The following is a 20,726-nucleotide window of genomic DNA, read 5'->3' on the forward strand; positions in this document are numbered from 1 at the left end:
GAAAGTCTGATAAAATTTTGTGACTTTCAGAAGTGCAGGGAACTCCCTCCACCCTTATAGATGACAACACGTAGTTCTGGTTCACTATATCATGTATATCACTCTTATCTTGAACCAATAACCAAATGTTTATTGTATTGGTTTGAGATGTCTAACAGAAGGTAAAGATACTGAACAAGAATTTATGGACAACCTCTGGTTAAAGATACCAATTTAAGATAAATCTCTCTAGAGGTGATAGCTGAAGCTATGAAAACAAGAAACTATCCAACTTAGCTTTTTTAAAATAAAGAAGAAGGCCCCAGTACATGGAACTTTCAAATGCTCCAATGAGCATCATCAATGTGGATGTTCTCTCCATAATCAATCAATCAATAAACCTTTATTAATCACCTATTATGTGCCAAACACAATGTTAAGTATTACAGATTGAAACCAGTCTCTGAGTACCCATTCTACATGATCGATGTAAGGGGTACAGCGACTATATTGGGGAATCTCCCTCCCAAAGGATACCAGGCTGGTTATACCATTGTTCATGCCTTCTTCTGTCAGGGTGACAACCCATCTTCTTTTAAGATCACGCATGTCTTTGATGACTTCCTTTGCTCTGCATTTTCTTTATAATTCCTGGTGTAGTTCATTATGGGTTGCCGTTTGCTGATTCCCAGCATGGACCTCTCCATGATAGTCTAGGTGATCGATAGGAGAGGAAGGACTGGATCTGTGATTTCATCCGCATAGGAAACTGTGAGGAAGTCCTTCTATCAAGGCAGGTGGGCAACATCTTTGAAACTTTTAGTCATAAAGAGTTGTCAAGAGCTCTCAGATATTAAATAGGTCCCATAACCAGTATGTATCAGAGACAGGACTTGAACCCAGATCTCCTTGATGTTGAGGCCAGATCTCTATCTACTATGCTATCATTTTAATTTTTTGGAAACTGCTGTATTCACAGAATATAAGTTGGGTCTTGAATTCAGTTAGGAGTCAGTTAGGAATGAGAAGGGAGAGCTTTTCAAGCAAGAGGGATGGCAAGGCAAAGGTTCAGAAATGGGAGATGGAATGATGTGTGTGAGAAATAGGAAGGTTGATTTGACTGCTCCGCTGAGGAGATGAAAAAGAATCAAGTGTAATTTGTCCAGAAAGGGAGCCATGGGCCAGTTTGTGAATGGCTTGAAATGCCAGGGGACTAAGTGATTGATAGGAAGGGGAGAATTTGTGTTTTATCAGAAACTAGAGACAGCGAGGCATTAGAACTTCTTGGAGAAGGGAAGTGACTTTGGACAGTTGTGCACTTGGGACTATCCTGCCAAGGTCTTAAAAGGATGATGGTGATAATCATAAAAATATAGAGGTCAGGAAGTAAAAGTAGATTTTATAAAATCTCTAAGTGCTTTGTGAACCATGAAGAGCTCTGGATTATCAGAGTATAATAATAGTTGTAGTATTTTATTCCTTGTTTGATTAAATTTTCTTACTTCCTTGTCACTTATCCCCACAAATTTTGGAAAGGGAGTGCTGGGGTTGAAGAGTTTTGCTTCCGATCGGATCTCTAACTTGCTCAGGATGGAAGTGCAAAGACTCCGACCAGTCTTGATTTCTCTATTTCAGCACAGGAGCTGGCTTGACCATTTCACACCTGGACCAGTTCTTCCCTCCTTAGGAAACCTGGTGCCCGTCCCCTCAACTCTCCTAGGAAAATCACCATATTGATCCCAGAATTAGTGTGAACCCGATCTACTGCTCAGAATATCTGAACTCAAGAGATCCTCTTGCCTAGGCTCCCGGGCAGCAAAGATTGCAGGAATTACCATCATGTACCATAAAGCTTAAGAAATAATCCTCAGAACTGTCCATTCCAATGTCCTAATTTTACAGATGAGGGAACTGAAGCTTGGGGGTTTTAAATAACCAACCCAAGATTATACCAATTGTTTCTTTTCTCTACTTTTCTTTAAAAAAAATTTTTTTTTGAATCAACTAAATGGCATCGTAGATGAGGAAGACCTCAGTTCAAATTCAGCCATAGACATTGTGTGCCTCTAAGCAAGTCACTTTACTTCTGTCTGCTTCAATTTTCTCGTCTGTAAAATGGGGTTAATAGCAAGGCTTCTCTCCTAAGGTTATTATCAGTATAAAGTGAGATAATATTTGTAAAATGCTTTGCATATGCCAGTGTTATATAAATGTTAGCTATTCATTCTTTCCTTACTCATCTTTGTTTTTCCTAAAGATGCATCCCAGAATTGCCCTGAGTTGGATGAAGTAGAGTACCCTTTAATCCCAGCTATTAGGGAGGGTGATTGATAGCTGGTTGTAGTAGAGTACCCTTTAATCCCAGCTATTAGGGAGGGTGATTGAGGGTAGCTGGTTGGTGCAGGAGGCACAACTACCTGGGGCACTCTGCACTATGTCTGGTACCAAAATGGTGAGCCCAGTGGGGCTAAAGAGGGAGGAAGCTGGGGAATGAGCTGTAGACTGCCTAAGGAGAATAAATCAGCCGGGAAAGAAAGATCAAGCACCTATCAGAAGTGGGATCAGGCCTGTGAGTGGCCCCTGCATTTCTAGCAGGTGCAAAATAGAGACCCAGTCTTTTTATATAGATGTAAATATCCCTGTTGGGATTGCTCCCACCAATACTTATGAATAATGCACTTTGTTGGACTGCATCTAGGGGAGGTGCCCCTGTGTGTGCTTCTTCGTGACTCTGTCATTGCCTGCTCCCAGACATTCAAGGAAGCATCTCCTTAACAATGCTTGATACAGCAGCACCCACAAGTGGCTGCTTGACAAAGGTGTGGACGGTAGTGGCGATGATGCTGAATTGCCACAAATCACAGGATTTGAAGATCATCTAAACCAATCCCATGATTTTAAAGAGGAGGAAACTGAATCCCAATGAGTTAATCAATAAATCAACAAACCTATTATGTGCCAGGTTCTCAACTACAAAAAGAGTCGCTTCCCTCAAGGAGAATTATGATGCACACAGAAGGAACAAAAAAGACACAAAAAGTCACCAACTCCAGATTTGACTGTATAATATGGAACAGGATAATTGAATAAGATTGTGTTGTTTGTTTAAAAAAAAATTCAAGTCAGTTGGATTTCTCCTAATTTCTAATGGCTTAAGACGGAGTGAATGTTTTCCGCTGTAAATGAAAATGAATGTTTCCATTCTGTCAAACTGAGTAATAGGCTATAAGATGGATCTGAAGTCTAAGGTGTGTCCTGATATTCCCGGGATTGTGATTTCCTTAGTTCCTTGCTCCAAGAGCTAGCGTTTTTTATAGCACTTTGAGGTTCTCTAAGTGTTTTCCAAAAAGTATTCCATTTTATCCTCACAACAACCTGGGACTTTTTAGATACTATTATCATTCCCGTTTAACAGATGAGGGAACGGAACCAGGTAGAGACTGACTTGCTAGGATCCCTCGGCGTCTAAGGGGAACCCAGGTGTTCTTGACTCCAGAGCCAACCTCACCGGCCGGAGGATTTCTGCCATGTTTTTCCGTCCTGGAGGATCTATGCAATAAGCAGGAAGTTTCCCTAAAACAAGATGACGTCTAACTTTTGTGTTTCCATGTTTGTATGTATGTATGGAAGTTCAGGAGCGTCCACCATGCGAGGGAGTGAGGACTTAGTCATCAGCCAAGAAAACATTTTAAAGAGCCTACTACGCGTCAGGAAGAGTCCTGAAGTCTAGGGATCTGAGAAGAGGCAAGATTCAGTCGCTGCGCGCTAGGACCTCACGACTAACAAGCCAAAAGGGGGAGCTCGGAGTCTTTAAGAGCGGCCGGGGAAGGCTTCCTGGGCAGGGTGGGTCCTTAAGGGCAGCCGGGAGGTCAGTGGTCAGGGCTGCAGGGAAAGGGGGCAGCGGGAGAAAATGCCCGGCGATGGAGCGTCGTGCTCGGGGGGTATCCGGGAGGCCGAGGCCGCTGGAGGGAGGCGGGAGCGGGGCAGACCGCCCAGGCAGGATGGGACAGCCGGGAGGGCTCCGAAAGCGAGCCTTTTGGGGGAAACGATGGCGGCCATCAGAGTGTGTTGGGGAAGGGGTGACCGGACGGCGTCTTCCCTTTGGTGGCTCAGAGGGGAGTGGGACCAGGCTCGAAGCCACAGACCCCTCCCACCCCGGGTCGGACGGACGGGGCTCGGCCTGAGTCCAGCTCCCTCTTCGGACGCGCCGTGACGGCGAGCCTCCGGCTACGGGCCGGGAGATCGCGGGTGCCCGCCTCGTTCCCCGCGGGTGCCCGTGGGCAGGAGACGCTCCGGACAAGCCCGTGCACGCGCCGGTTGCATTTTCATTCATTCTCTTGGACCAAAGATAGAGAAGACAAGCTCGTCCCCCACCCGAGCGAAGGTCTCACACACACAGCAGGCGCCTAATAAATGCTCGGGACGGACTGGTCGCGGCTTGTCTCGTTTCCTGGGCGGCTCCGGCAGCTTCGGGAGGAGCCGCTTCGCGGTCCTAGAACAGAGCCGGCTCCAGGAGGCGGCGAGGCTGGAGCGCGCGGGAGGCGGGGGCCAACGCGGGGGCGGGGCCAGTCCGTGACGCGCTCCGCCCCATTCCTCGCAGCCGGATGCACCCCGGAGTATCGGCGGCTCCGATTGGCTCCGAAGCCCGGCACAGGCAGCCCGTACCTACTGTGCTTATTGGGCGGCTGTGGCGACGACGGCGGCTGCGGCGTCTGGGCAGGAGAAAAAGGTGCCTGCAGCGGGAGACCTGTCCAACGTGCGGGGAGAGGTCGAGGCTCGTGCCTTCTCGGGGCCATGAACCTGGGGTAAGCGGAGAGAACCGGACTCTGGTCGAGGAACCGAAAAATAACCCGAGCCGGGCGGACCGGGGCCGTATTCGGAGCGAGGCTCCTGGCATCCTCCGAGGCCGGCCCGTCCTCGGGGAAGAGAGGGGACCGCGCACGCGACTGCGCGCCCACTGTGTGTCCCCCGCCCCAGGGAAGCCGGGCGCGGCGCACATCCCTCTTCCCTAACCCGCTGCCCACACTGAGCGCCTCTCGTGCACTTGGGTCCTGCCCTAAGGGTGGAGGGTTTTCTGGGAGGAAGGAGGGATGTCGAATATGACGGCCACTTTCGGGTAGTTCCACAGCCTGGCAGCCTCAATAAAGTACTGACTGTGTGTCCGGCTGGGCCCCTGTGGAGTTTGCCTTCCGAGCGGGAGGAGGTGAGATGGGCAACGCCGGGATCCTCTGCCAAGTGGGAGGGCGGGGTTGTGCACCCCCTGTGCAGGGGGCGAGGGATCACGCGGCCAGCACCCATTTCCCCCGCCCCCTCGTGTCGGCCACACGTGAAGGGGATGAGGGGTACTGGCTTTGGACACGAGTGTGTGACTTGTGTGATATGTGTGATGTGTTGTGTTATAAAGTGATCCATGGGATATGTGAGTGTGATGGGAGTGATAATGGATTGCGATGCGTGCGTGGTTAGGGCTGTGATTTCTGTGTTTTCTGGGGGATGGGTGTGGGGGACGTGAGGGATGTAGTGTGTGCTGGGTGTTTTATGTGTGTCAGTGACAGGTGTAGTGTGGGACGGGTGATTGACATATTCGTGTTGTGATGGGAGTGATACAGGTGTAACGTGCGCGTGGTTAGTGTGGTGCTGTGATTTCTGTGTTTTCTGGGGGATGGGTGATTTATGTGTGTAAGTCACGAGTGTCGTGTGTGATACATGTTTGTACTATGAGGTGAGTGATGGGTGTTTTGTCTGTTTTGTGTGGGGGATGTGTGGGAGTGATGAGTGTAGTGTGTGATGCGTTTTATGTGTGGGAGTGATGGGTGTAGGGGGAATATATATATATATTCGTGTTGTGATGGGAGCATATGGGTGTAACGTGCGTGGTTAGTGTAGCGCAGATGATGCCTGTGTTTTATGTGTGCGGGGTGTGTGTGTTGTGTGTGGGAGCGATGAGGATGAGCTGGGTAATGCCGGAGACAGGTGCTCCAAAACAAAGTTCCTGCCCTCCCATGTACATTCTTTCAGTGGGGAGAAACGACGTATACTATGAGGAAGTGCCCAGATAGACGTGCTCATTTCAGGGGAACTTTGACAGTCTCAGTTCCGAGGGCCCTCTCAGCTCTGCCATGCGATGGTTCTCTCCAACATGGGCTGGCAGCAATAGAGGAGGGTCTTCCTTGGATGTCCAGGAGTGGCTTCCTGACCCTATGCAGGCTTGCCCGCCTCCATGGGATGGCTACACGGTCCTTGCTGAGCAGGATGCCCTTGATGTGTTCTGTGAACAAGGTCAGATATTGGGCTAAGGGAGGGTGCTTTCCTAGGCAGGAGGAGGCAGCAAGGAAATATCTTTTTGACCCTTCAGACAAGGCCAGTTGTTTCTAATCTGCCGCTCTTTTCTCTTCCTCACCATACGAAGGCGGAAGATTTGCCGGCTCTTCTCCCACTCTTTCATCTTCCTTTAAGCAGCGCCCCTTATCTGTGGAGATGGGCTTCCAGATGTGGACAGATTTCTAGGGCACCTTCTGAGGGGAAAGGGAAGGGAAGAAGATTTGTGAAGTGCCTGCTGTGTGTCAGGCTCTGTGCTAAACATTTTTACAACACATTCAACCCCAGGAGCTAGGTGCTATTACTAATCACCATGTTACAGTTGAAGAAATTGAGGCAGTGATTAATCTGGTTCCAGATCATCTGGCTAGGAAGTGTTTGAGGCCGAACTTGGATGCAGCTCTTCCTGACTCCAGATGTAGCTGGAAGTGATGGGTTGGTGCAGTGGTGCAGAAGAATGAACCCCAGACGGAGTTTAGTCCTGCCTCTGTTACTTTTTTTTTTTTTGGTAGAACTTTAGGCAGAATTTTTTTATTTTGGGGAGATGGGGTTGCTCTTAGTACCATTTTAGTTTTTTTCCAATTATATTGAATGTTCATTTTTGGGTTTGTTTTGGGGTTTTTTGAGGCAGTCAGGATTAAATGACTTGCCCAGAGTTGCACAACCAGTATCTGAGGCCAGATTTCAGCTCTAGTCCTCCTGACGCAGGGCTGGGGCTCTTTTCACAGCACCACTCAGTTACCCATTCTTTTTTTTTTTTTTTTTTCAATCTTGAGTTCCAAATTCTCTCAGTTACAGCCTCCCTAAGAGGGTAAGCTGTTTGATGTTGATTATATATCCTTAGGCAACTTTGAAAGTAAATACAAAGTTTAAGGGAAGTACACAGACAACTGGGGAAGATCAGGAAAGACTCCTGATATGAAATGAGCTTTGAGAGAAGCCAGAGGCTTTAAGAGGTGGGGGTGAGTAGTGGCATTTGGACAAGAGCTGAATGTGGGGGCCAAGAAGCAGCTGGCCGTCTGCTGAGAAGGGGAAACCAGAGCCACCTCCAAAAGGCTCAACTTGCCCAATAAAGAAGTTTGTTCTTATCACCAGGAGGAAGCTGTTAGCGATTCAAGAGGAGAGAGTTCGGAAGAAGGGAAACAGCAAGCCATGAGTTCAGTTGTCCTGGGGGGACTTGAGAAAGAGGTAACTGGATGTCAGAGGGACCTGCAGCCTCCGAGCCCAGACTCCATCCCCAGGGATGCCTTTCATCATATAGAAACTAGCTGCAAATAAGGTGTTTTGTGAGGCTGGCTTGGGGCTCCCCAGCCTCAGGGAGCTTAGAGTCAAGGTGTTGTGATTGCTGCTTGTCCCTCATTCTCAAAGATGAGCATGATATCAGGGAGGGGATGCCATGACATACAGCTGAACTGGACTCGAGGGAGAGAGAGCTGGGCAAGGTTGTCCACCTCACTGTCCCCTCCAGAGCTATCTGGTCCAGGGGCCAGATAGAGATGGCCCTGGATGCAGTGGGAGACCTTGGCCTTTTCTTTGGCTCATTTCTTACCAAGCCTTAATCACTGAAGGGGCGTCACTCAGTCAAACTGAGACCTATTGAGCACCTTAGCTTAAAAAGGCTGAGGTAGGTGATTTTGCTAAGCCTCTCTCATTCAAATCCAATTCACCTTTATGTCATGGCATCTCCTACCTAATGTCATGGTTGTCTTTGAGAATGAAGGACAAACAGTAACCTCTGAATAGGAGCTACCCTGCTGAGAAGTAACACAGATTCCTCTCTCCTTCCCTTCCTCCCTCCCTTTCCTCTCTCCTTTCCTTCTTTCCTTTCTTCCTTTCCTCTCTCCTTTCCTTCTTTCCTGCCTTCTTCCCTCCCTTCCTCCTTTCTTTCCTTCCTCCCCCCTCCATTCTTCCCTTCATTCCTCCTTTTCTTCCCTCCTATCTAAGGGTCACAGTCAAATAAGATATTGAGGAAGATGTGCTCAAATCTGTATTAAATGAATGTGAACATATCTGCCAACACCTGGTGGCCCTTCCCTCTGACTCTTGGAAGTATTAGTGTTCCCTTGAGCTAGCTACTTTTCCCCTCTCTCAGGACAAAGACCGTGTTTCTGCTCACCCTTGATGTCTTTTTAGTATGTGATACCCTCTATGTGTCTTTGCGTTTTTCTTTAAATTGCCAGTCATTTTGATTCTTTAGAGAGTGAGGTGTTCCGTGCGTCATAGCAACATGGCATCACCAGGAGAATGCCAGGTGTTGCAACATGTTCTTCCTGCTCACCATGACTTCTAGGACCTTCAAGTCTTAGCACTTTGTAAAGCTGTTACTCGGGGTTTCCTTCATTTCATACTCAGGTATTGTTTCAGAGGGAAAACCACACAGCCCAGACTGATCATATGTCATCATTTATTTTGAAGCTTTAGCAGGAAAACTCCCCAACTTTGATTAAGGAGAGTAAAATATTTTCATTATAATTGAGCACTCAAAAACATTCACCGAGGACTATATTAACTACAGACCCCAAAAAATGTGCTGAGAGCTAGGCTTTTGGCGGCAAAATTGCTGGTCTTTCCTAACCATGTACAGTGTCTGATATGGAAGTTTTTGTGAAAAGAAAAAAGCCTGATTTCCTACAGCCACTCTTATTTTCTATCACTAAATATTTCTCAAAACATATTTATTTCTAAGAATGAGAAAAATTAATGAAAAAAACCAAGGTCTGCTTACAAAGAATTAGAAACCCACAGGAAACCCTGATTCCCTGCCTTTTTGAGGAAGAATCCTAGTCCAAGTCTCCAAGGCACATGAAGGTTTACCCACAAAATTTTTTTTACCAAAGCCCTGGGAGGCAGGTGTAATGCCAATATTGTCCCTGTTTGACAGTTGAGCAAACGGGCTCCAGATTTCTAAACAATGGAAAAAGGAGAACCACAAGTCTTATTGGAAGAGACTCAAAGGCCCTCTGCTCTGAACAAAGGACGTTTCTCAGTTTGTTCAGTTCAATCAATAGCAATAAGAAAAAAATTGTGTTTTATTTTCTCATCTAATTGACTTCTCAAATAATACTAACCACTCACCCTTTTATTGACCGCCTCACAACCCCAACATGAGGTGGATGGAGCTCTCAGAAATGATTTCCCCATTTTGCAGGTGAGGAAAACAAAGAGACTGAGAATCAGTTACCCAGGGTGTGTGAGAGATAGGTTTTGAGACTGGCCTAATTGCCCCAGACTCACTGGGACTTAGTGGTAGGAAAGATCCTGGAGACGTGTCCAGAGGGTGAGCTGGTGATCTGGAGTAGTTGACCCACAGAATTATTAACAGACAGGAATACCTCTAGAGCAGGGATACATCCTCAACCTAAATGTCTCAGAAAGTTTGGCAGATTACAAGGGAGAGCTCATATCCTCTGGCTGCCTCAGTATCCTTATCTGTAAAATGGGCATCTTAATAGCGCCTTCCTCCCAGGGCTGTTGCTAAGATTAAATGAATTAACTTTTATAAAGTGCTTAGCACAGTGCATGGCACATGGTAGGCACTTAAGGCTCTTAGTAAATGCTGTTTCCTTCCTTCCAAATAAGGAGATTATTGTGTAATGAGAACTTTGTGAGCTGGCCCATCAAAGGAAGTGCTCCCCAAGAGTAAGGCACAGAGCCTTCCCAATACCAAACCTCACAGGTCCTCGGCGACAGCGGAGGGGGGGCTTCCCTGCCACATACCCCATTATCTACTGTGGTTATTCTTGTGTAAAATTTCATAAAAGCTTTGTGCTGCTGGTTCAGCCATGTTTGACCTTTGTGACCCCATTTGGGGTTTTCTTAGCAAAGAGGGGAGTGGTTAGCCATTTCCTTCTCCAGCTTATTTTAGAGATGAGGATTTGCCTGGGTCCCAGGGCTAATGTTGGCCAGGTTTGAATTCAGGAGGATGAGCTTTTCCGATTGCAGGCCCAGTGCTGTGCCCTATGATAGCTGTAGGCCTTGCTGAATATTAAAGCATGCTGTCTTTAACAGTGGAGTCCATCTTCCTAATCTTTCAGATTTTTCTGCTTTGCGTTGATGTGTGTTTTGTTCCCTCTGATAAATTTGTGGGTGTTGAATCCTTGTTTCTACAAGTCAAGACAACCTGGGGTTTTTTAAGCGCTTCGTGATTTGAAATACACTTTTCTCATTCTCTCCCTTTGACATGGCAAGATTGTGCACCTCCCCATGGCCCCATAGGTAGGAAGGTTGGAACTGAGGCCACAGCTGAGGTCTTCGCACTTGAAGATCAGTGTTCTTTCCAATATACCCCGCCTCACTTGACTCCAGATGTTTTCTAGTATAAAATTCAAATATTATTAAAGCAATTGTCGTTTTTTTTCTCATTGGATATTTCTGTCTTTAAAAGTCAGGTCAGGTAATAATACTTCATCATGTTGGATTCTGGAATCGAATATTTCCCTTCTGGTTTGTCCATACAAAATAAACAAAAAGTGCTATTGTCTGTCTTTACCAAGGACCTAGATTGCTAAGTGGTGGAATTATGGGAAGAGATGGGGAGCATTGGTATTTGACTGAGCCTACCACGGTGCCTGGCCCTTTCTTAATGACTCTTTAAAGTGTTGTTGGCTGCATTGATGATGCTTTGTAGGCTACACATCTTGTAGGAGATCGATGATTCTCCAATGGCTTATGTTAATAACAATAAAAAGAACAATTTACTAATTATATGTCATTTACAAATCAAGGCCTGTTCAGTGAGAAATGTTATAAAAAATTTTATTGTGACATTTTATCCCTTTTAAAAGTCTTGGCCAGGTTAAAATTCATTAATAGTCTAAATAAACCAGTATGGTGTGGGTGACATTTACAATAATTTCGTATTTAATTGCACAACAAATACTTTTCATCATTCAAATTAGGGTTTTTGGCTAGTAAGCCTACTCCAATGTAGGGGTCCATTGTTCTTTAAAAATAAATAATGCTGAGCAACTTTCTGTTTTCATAGGGATGGATTAAAGCTTGAAACAGAATTTTTGGATGGGAAAACAAAGCTAATATTGGCTTCATATGGTACGGTGCTTTTATAATTATAACTCAGATTATTTTAGAGGCTTACACATACACAAAAAAAATTCCAGGGAACTTGAGTTTTAAATGAATACCTTATTATTATATTTGGTGCTGTTTTACTTTTATTATAAGCTCTAGCCTGGGTTACACCTGTCATTTACATTTCCATTTTTTAAATGCTAGTAATGGCACTCAGTGCTTGAGCATTTACTTTTATCTGGATACTTAGATTAATTTTGAGAACATATTACTTAATTTGTTTTATCATTGAATGTGTAAATTTATAGCACTAACCATGACTCATAAATATATTGTATTTATTCGCTTTGGGAATGGGGTATCCTCCTGTTTCCTGATGAGTTACAAATGAAATTTAATTCCACATTTATGTTTTTGCATATAGAAATTTATTGAATTTTAGAAGTCTTAGTGTGTATATATATTATCTTGTGATGACATTTGCTCCTGAAGCATTGTATGCATTTTCTAAGTTTGGTTTATATTATAAGATATTAAATGTAGAATTAATTGGTAAAGACGTCTCATCATTTCTATTTCATAGAGAATTGCTATCACCAGCATATTATATATCTTGTCTCATGAATTCTCTGCCCTTTGTAGAGACAATTATTACCTCCTACTTGAAATATGACTAACATGGACAATAAGGCAAAAATATTCTTCCTTGGCTTCTAGAAAATTGTCATCTTACCCAAATAGAGGCCTTTAAGTCTGCACATGATGTGAGGATTTGGGGTTCTTTTGTCAGGGAATTGTGTTATTCTTTAGTAATCTGCTTTATAAGCCCTGATGTTAAATAATGGAAAAAATGCTTATTCTAGTAACTGTAGCAATGAAACTACTTCTCAGAGAAGAGCCATAGGTTTATGCTGTTTTCTACCTTGAAAATATTTTTTTAATTAATTTTGATAAAAATGCTTTCAGTATTTTAACATTTTTTTGTTAATAACTTTTCCCCTTTTCTCTTTTGCAGAACGTAAACCAAAAACTGTCACAAAGGTAAGCAAATTAATTTTTACTGTGTACTACTGTGTATTACTGACTAGCATCAAATACAGTTCTTAAAATAGGTTTCATAAGTTTTACATTAAGAATAAGAGAATAAAAGTAGCTCCAGGTTGTTTCTAGGCCCTCAGACTGGTCTAAAGTTGAACTGTACCAAGAATGTGGGAGTTTTCTTTTTTTCCAAAGCACTGTTCTGGTGGTCTTTAAGGGGGAAAAAAGTATGCTTTTACTTTAAACCCTGTTTATAAGTCACTTTATTTTCATGCTTCCCTCTCTCATTGAGTTCTTGTTTATTTTCTTACATCAAATCTCTTGCTTTCATATGATGCTTATCTTCTGTTCTTTCGAGAAATTTCCTGCAGTTACCATGGACTTGCCACCATTCTCCAAAAGAGCTGCGCATGTACTCTATTCTTTGTATCTTTCTCTCTATTTTTCCTCCCTTTTTTTGAACTTCCTGACACGTAGTAGGAGCTTACTAAAATGCTTGTTAATTTGAAATTCTTCCTCTTCTCTTCCAGAACTAATCTTTGCCATCCCTTTGGCCCACTTGGGAAATAATTTTTAGTACCGCTTCGCACCTCCACTCTTGAGACACAAGTCTGTCTTTGCCATTTTAATCTAGCTGTGGTGCTAACTTAACTGTGAGAGAGATGGATGAATGATGGATGGGCATAAATATAGACATAGATATATAGTGCTTCTCATACCAGGCATTGGGTATTGCTTTACAATTATGATCTCATTTAATCCTCACAACAACCCTGAGGAGGGAGATGCTGTGATCTCTATTTTACAGTGGAGGAAACTGAGGCAGGCAGCAGTGACCTTGCCCATGGTCATACATCTAGTAAGTTTCTAATGCTATATTGGAATTCCAGTATTCTTCATTCCAGACCTAGTGCCCTACCTACTGCTTCACCAAGTTGCCATTGTTGTGTTTCTGTGTGATACAGTGGATATATGTTGTATATACTTATGTATGACCATGCACGTGTAACCTCTGACCTCCACCAAGGTAGAGCCCACATTTTTTCAAGAGAGACCTTTTCACTTTTGTACAAGTCCAATTACTAGAGAGTTTTCCTGATAGCAAATATACATGTTTTCACTTTGCACCTTCTCGCCATTGCTCCTGGCTAGGGTCAAACAGAAGAACTCAAATCCCTCTTCGTCAAGATAGCACTTGAAGGTAAAGATCCCATTCTCTTTTTGAGTCTTCTCTTCTCTGGCCTAAACATGCCCACCCAGATCCCTCAGCCAAGCTTCACGTGACTTGGACTATCCCAGAAGAAAATCCTCTGCCATGTGCAGAAGGCCGAGCCTGTGCTCTTGCAGCCCAGGATAGTCTTACCCTTTAAAGCTATCCCTCCCACTACCTATTGATGAGCTTACAGTCCACCAGCCTTTCAGACACGTCTTCTCTTTGTTTGACTTGAAAGCCTAAAACGTTATAGTTATTCCTATTGAATTTTATTTCGTTAGATACTCCAGCCTGCTAATACCAACTTTGGATCCTGCCTCTCCTCTACTCTACCATTTCTCCCAGGTCAGTGTCCTCTGCCCAGTGAGAGCGTGCTAGCTGGGACTCCATTCCAGCTGCTCTTAAGAGCACAGATCCCAAGAGACCTCATCCTGACTGTCACCAAGGCTTTAGCAGCAGCTCTTAAAACTCAGCTGTTTGCTCAGTTTACATTGTTTGACTGTTTGCTAGTTGAACCACATCATACCTTCTTCTCTACTAAATAGCAGGAGGTGCTTTTTCAAATGTTTTTGTAGAAATATAAGTTGGAAACTTTAACTGTAGCATGCAGATACGGTCAAAATGAGATAAACAAAGATACAGCTCCAAGCACAGTCAATTTATTTGTGATTGTTACATAGAAGCAAATAATCTAAATGGTCACTCAGTTAATGAGTTTTAGAAATATTATTTGGAGGAAGTCTTCTTGATTCTAAGGCTATTACTATAACATAAAAATAATAGTAGCTTATATAAATAAGATAACAAATCTTGAGAAGCTGTACTATAATAATATTGAACTCTCTTTTTGCTGCACATCTAACAAGGGTCACTTGGGGATCTGATTTCCTAGTATTTTCAAAACTCTTGGTCTTCCTTTCGAAATATGGGCATGTACAAATGTTATTACTGTTATAAGTCCTTTTTAGTAATAGGCTGAAGCAAAAATGTGCTTAAGGCTTTGGACCATTTCAGAGAGAGATTATAGAGTTTAATGCAAGGGTAGAAATTACTTTTAGACTTTTTAATTGCCCAGAAGTCTTGTACTAGAGATATTCTCACAAAGAAAATTTTCATGGGTGATTCCTAGCCCTTTACACTTAGGAAAGTTGGTAATGTGGTGTATTGCCTGGTCCCTTGATTCTCTCAGTCCCATGAGCTCTAAACCTAAACCCAGTTGCGTAATCAATTTATAATTTAAAGCCAGACCAAAATAAAATGAAGGGGGGATCATTTAATTTTTAGAATAGCTTGTTTATTCTTTCAAAGAAAGATAAAAAATTCTAATTGAGATAAATTGTAAGCCTTTATCATTTCTAATATATTGGTTAGGTTTAGGATTAGAAAAAAGTAAAACTTTTGGTTGTCAGAGTTGCACAGGATCTGGAACACAAAGACACATAATCTGGGTGATCTGGAACACAAAAACACATAATCTGGGATAGTTAATCCAGGTGATCTAGAGCACACAGATATAATCTGGAGTGGCTCATCCAGGCGATCTAGAACACAAAGACACAGACTGCCCAGATTCCATGTCTTTTTGTTCTAGAACTCCTGGATTAACTATCCCAGATTATTATGTGATTTTGTGTTCTAGATCACCCAGATTGTGGGTCTTTTTGTTCTAGATCACCTGGATTAACCAACCCAGGTTATATGTTTTTGTGTTCTAGATCGCCCCAGATTTTATTGCATGTATTAAATCATTTTCTGGCCTTCTTAAATACAAAAATCCTCCATATGTTTATAGCTCATCATTCAGGATCTTCCACTATCCCAGTTTAATCATTCAGAATCTGGTAGGGTAATTGTTGAAGGCACCAATCAATTGTGCAACCACTAATGTGTAATTGTCCCAATTGTAGCAACCATTGATTCCAAGCACTCCCTCAGGTGATGGGAATACCCAGCGCAAAGAATGAAAAATTCCCTATTCTGGGGTTCTTGAGTTAAATGTTTACAGATTTAAAACCATATCATGAATGTCTCTTTTTCCCTGTAAAATATTTTATATGCCCTTATATTTATTTAGTCATTGTCTCTTTTTTACTATAATATGATCCTTTCCATAGATAGAGCCTGGCTAAGAAATGCTGCTATCAGAAAGATTCAGCATATGTTTCCTTGATTTTTTCTTTGCTTCAAAGTCAAACCCACTAGGGTTAAAAACAAAAGACACTCATTAAATTTACTTTTAAAATAAAATAAAATAAAATAGATAGTAGCCACACAAAAAAAATCTAGTTGAAAGTTCCAGGTAATTCATTGATTTCCAATTTGTTAGTTAACCATTGATGTCACTGCAGATTGTAGCCCATCTCTGTCTTCTCATTTTTTGTGATTTATGTTTTTCCTTTTATTTATTTATGTTACTTCCTTTCCAAATATTCTAAGTAAAGTGAACCTTCGGATATACTAGAAGCCTTCCTCTATGTCATTAACAGTCAGTCGGTGGATGTCAGTGTACGTCCCTGGCTTCCCATTAATTCTATCTTATAGATATTCATTGTCTATATTTATGTTTTCCCTTCATTTCCCAGTTCGCATCCCTGAAGTTTGTTTGAATAAATTGGGTCAAACTTGTTTTAATTGCTCTAAACACTAGGCTAGGGATTTTGTATTATCTCCTAGAGGCAATAGGAGCCACTGAAGATTTTTGAATGAATATAATGAGACCTGTTTTTTAGGAATGTAACTTTGGCAGTTTTGTGGAGATGGGATTAGACACAGGCAGAGAGACCAGTTAATTGGGCTGTTGCAGTAGTCCAGGTGAGAGGTGCGCAGCGTCTGAAATTGAGAGGAGCATGGACAAGTGATGGGGTTAAACCAACAGTTCTGGGACATTGGCGGGACCTGGTGGGAGAGGACAATTAGAAAGATGGCCCCACACAGAAATAAGAATATATGAAGGATGATTTCAGAAGAAAATGAGTTCCTTTTTCTGGTGTCCTGTTTAATGCCCAGCAAACAGTTGGTGCTCAGGGAGTGGTTGAAGCTGTATAGTTAATCTCTGTAGAGATGATGATTAAATACGTGAGAGCCATTTAGGTCACTACTAGAGCCAGCCCCACGGCAGCCTTCAAGGATGACGGAAGTGAGGATTCAGCAAAAGAGACAGAGAGGGGAACTGGAAAAGATGACCAAGAGAGCAGCATCACAGAAGCCCAGGGCGAGACCAAAATGGAGTCTGGCAGGGACCCCAAAATATCAAGTAAAATGGCACCTGAAAAGGCCCTGAGTTATCACTTAACCTTGAGCTATATTTGCCATCATCTTTTTTTATTTCCCACCTCTTCCTGCCCCCCCTTGTTCCTTGGGTTGATAGGGTATTCCCCACACACACAGTACATGCGTGGGTCTGGATTGGAGAATCTAGTTCAGGTCTTTGTTGACCATCTCTGGCACGTCATTCTTTGGGATGGATCATAATGATTTTCTTGATGGTGGTCTGTCTTACACTTAGGAGCTTTGTGAGTTGAGCTAGTCACAGGTTCCACAAAATGATGTTACTTCTTGTCTTTGGACTTTACCTCCCCAAAGAGAACCTCGAGACTTCGATTTACTTGAAACTACTTCTGTGTTCTGATTTATTTAACAAGAACATGAACTGTGAAGTGGTTTGCTTCCATTACTTGTATACTGAGAATATATTCTTACTTGGTCAGGACCACACATTTAACAGTATCTGCAGTAAAAGCAGAGTTTGTTAGAGGTCTAAATAATATGTGATTCGGAGCATTGTTTCCATCACTGCAGAGTACCAGCATGGGGCTGGGGTCCATCTTGTATTTTTCTTTGTTTCATGAGTTGCCCATGAATTGCCTGTGAATTTTGTATGAACCAAGAATTCATCATCTAATTGCTTAGATTGGGCTGCAGACACAGTCTTCTGTCCTTAGACTTCCTGGTTTGGTCAGACCTGATGTGGTGGGTTTCCAGAACCCAGCGTCACAGTGGACCAGTGGCACTGGAATGGGAATTTTGTGAAGTTATCTAGATAATTCAGACTTGAATGTTAAATGTATGGTCAATTCACAGCTCTCTGTTGTTTTTGTCTCATTTGAGTCAGACCCTCACACAGATTAACAAGTGGCTTTCCCAAAGGGTCAGGTAGAAAAAGAAAGGACAATGCAGATTGGGAAAACTGCACAATCCAAGCACATGAAAGGGGGGGGAAAGCTCAAGCTGTGCCAGGAAGCAGTGAGGAAGAGCTGCTGAAGCGCAAAGGCCCAGGTTCCAGAACACCTGAGGGGTAAGGGGCCGTTGGGAAGGTGGGTGGAAGCTAGGCTTGTTCTGAGGATCCCTTCAGGTTTCTTGATCAAGATAAAATGAAAGAAGCAGAGACTGAGTGTAACCCAGCCACAGGAATGATAGTCTGATCTTAGGGTTTTGCAAATGGGAAGAAAGAAATTTTGGAAATAAAAAGTACCAGCACTTCATGCCTTAAAAAAGGATGTGGTAAAAAAGGCTGTGATGAAGATGATTCCAGAGTTTCCAGTTTCCATTTTTTTCTGGACTGGAAGAATAGTGATATCTTGGGCAGAAATGGGATAGGTGGGGAAAGAGCTTTTATTTGGGAGATTGGGGAGAGGGTGACAAGAGAAATAGCTTAGGACAACCAAGTGGAGATGGCCTCCGAGCAGCTGGAAATCAGAGTCTTTCCCACTTCTCTAAAATTAAATGACCAGCTAATCTGTTGCTGTTGATACCACCGTTAAGTGAAACTGGCTGCAAGTTAAGAATCAGTGTCTGATAGGAAAGTGTCCTGTAAGTCACAGGACTAAGTAGTATAAAGAACCACACCTGGAGGAGTCGTGACAAGGAAAACTTCAGGCTTGTGCTCTTCATTTCATGTTGCTTTTCATATAAGAATCTAACCGCACTGTTTTAACAGATGGGAATTAAGGCCAGGATTCCAAACCAGCCTTTGAGAATACCACAGACCGGACATATTCTTAAATCAACACAGAACACCGACAGCAGGAATGGAAGCCTTTTACAGAAGAGTAGAACTGCTTCTGAATCTTCACTGGCAAGAGGGGATAAAAGCAGAAGGATTTTCTCACCAGCTAGCTGTTTCTCAAGACATGACACAGATAACGATCATCTTTGTATGCAGAGAAACATTACAGTCGAAACTCCCGACACATGGAGGACTAAAAATTACAAACAGTCTGCAGTATTTAAACAGAAACCTCAGAAAAAACACATCACAGTTGAAGATCTAAAGGATAATTTGGTTTGTCTAACTGAGGAACAACTACAACAGATTTTGATGGCTGTCAGCCAAGGAAATAGACCTATTTCACAGATGGAGAATGGAAAGAAAGAAAAATGTAAGATACTTTTGTGAAGCCTTGTAAATTTTAGAGAACATGCTCAAATTTTCAGAATTAAAATTCTGCTTTCATACACTAATAACCTTAAGATTAAGTTTCTATAGCTACTATCATCTCTACATTTAGGATGTCTGCATTATTAGAAATGAAAGGTTGAATATGATAATCCAAGATTTATTAGTATTTGTTTTTATACTTAAATTTGACTGTTCATAGTTTGGCTATTCTGTAAAGTCAGAGTACTGATAAATGACAAAGCCTTGTTAGAAAAAATAAGATCTTATTAGAAAAGTCCATCAGGAGCTTTGAAAATCTTCCCCTTCTTGCTCCTTTCTTTCTCCCTGTCCTTCTAGACCCCAAACGTGCAGGTCATCACACAGTCTTCCTCTGATGGATTAGGAGGGACAGCTGGGCTTTCTCTATTTTCTGGCTCACAGGCTCCTTGGGAATGTGGAGATAACTCTGAGCCTTACGTAAAAATCTCTTTCTAGTCTGGGCCCTAATGGAGCCACCAGATGAGAAGGAAACAATGGTGGCGGTGACAGCAGAGAATTAATTCAACTGGGAAAGTTATCTGGACAGAATTAGGTGTGGATTGTATTCGAGAAAGTCTTCGATCAAAATAGCAAAATGTATCAGCCATGTAGAAAATGTGTGGTATGCATGTGACAAGTGGAATCCAGTATTCATCTTAAAAGGATACATTTTATTTTCCCAGGTCAAAATAACTTACATTTTAACAGTTTTTCTCATGAGTCAAAAGATGAGAACATTATGGGATTACTTCAAAAAACTGAAAATGTTTCGCCTCTCCCAGATGAAAATAACTCTGGCTTAAACAAAAAGCAGAAGACATCTAAACAGCATGAGCAGAAATTTGCTGTGTATGTAACTTTTTTCTATTATTATTTTTGTTGTTTTTGTTATTGGTCCTATGTATAAGAAAACTGTTTTTCTCTTATGTGTCTGGGCAGTCATTCTGGATACAGAAAACTATGTAAAAGGCTAGTTCACCATTTCTGGGACAGATTTTACAAAAGTGCATAAAAGTAAGCTTGCTTCTGGTTTTTCTTTTTCTTTTTCTTTTTTTTCTCTTTCCTAGAAAGACAGTATGGAAACCGGCCGATATGTTCAGTACTCTGGGGGAGAGAGAGAGAGAGAAAAGTTTGTTGGAAGCAAAGAAATTCCAGTGGAGGAAGGAGCTAGGTATATATTTTGTGTACTTTTTATTAAACTTTTAAGTTGTAATTTTGTTGATTAGAATACTGTCATTTGACTGGGCAGTTTAAACTCAGTTTTGGGGTATAGTATAAAAACGTTTACCAAGTCCCTTCTATTTGGGAAGCATCATACCAAGCACTGGGGTTATAAAGAGAGAAAAATGGACAGACAGTTCTTGCTCTCCGGGAGCCTTGATTCTATTGGAGAATAGAACATCTGTGAAACAGGGAAGAGGAGATAATTGGAAGGAAGAACAAGCTGTAAAGTTTGTGGGGGGGGGGGGGGGGGGGGTGTGCGGTCAGGAAAGGCTTCCCATAGGAGGTGGCCCCTCAGTGGAGCATGGAAGGAAGCCAGGGATTCCAAGAAGCAGAAGAAAAAGAACATTCTGGGCCTGGGGAGCAGCCCCTGCAGAGGCCAATGGGTCCAGAGTGGCCGGTGTGACCCAGAAGCCTGTGGGGGAGGGCTGGAAAGGCCCAGTGCAGAGTGACTCGTGCTTTAGGGAAATGGCTTTGAGGCAGGGACCCTGGGAGAGATTGGTCAGCCGGCCT

General features: G+C 42.8%; 1 protein-coding gene across 1 annotated transcript in view; it reads left to right on the forward strand.

The window, feature by feature from the left end:
• Positions 1–4,651: 4,651 nt before the first annotated feature.
• CCDC66 (coiled-coil domain containing 66) overlaps positions 4,652–20,726 on the forward strand; it is a 42,877-nt gene continuing 26,802 nt past the window's right edge. Inside the window, 6 exon segments of the mRNA XM_051979147.1 lie at positions 4,652–4,784; positions 11,282–11,346; positions 12,341–12,366; positions 18,513–18,954; positions 19,676–19,841; positions 20,060–20,163. Of these exon segments, the coding sequence (XP_051835107.1) occupies positions 4,774–4,784; positions 11,282–11,346; positions 12,341–12,366; positions 18,513–18,954; positions 19,676–19,841; positions 20,060–20,163 (814 nt within the window). The 5' untranslated portion in view covers positions 4,652–4,773.

Source organism: Antechinus flavipes, chromosome 1 (genome assembly GCF_016432865.1).
Source record: "Antechinus flavipes isolate AdamAnt ecotype Samford, QLD, Australia chromosome 1, AdamAnt_v2, whole genome shotgun sequence".
Lineage (NCBI taxonomy): Eukaryota > Metazoa > Chordata > Mammalia > Dasyuromorphia > Dasyuridae > Antechinus > Antechinus flavipes.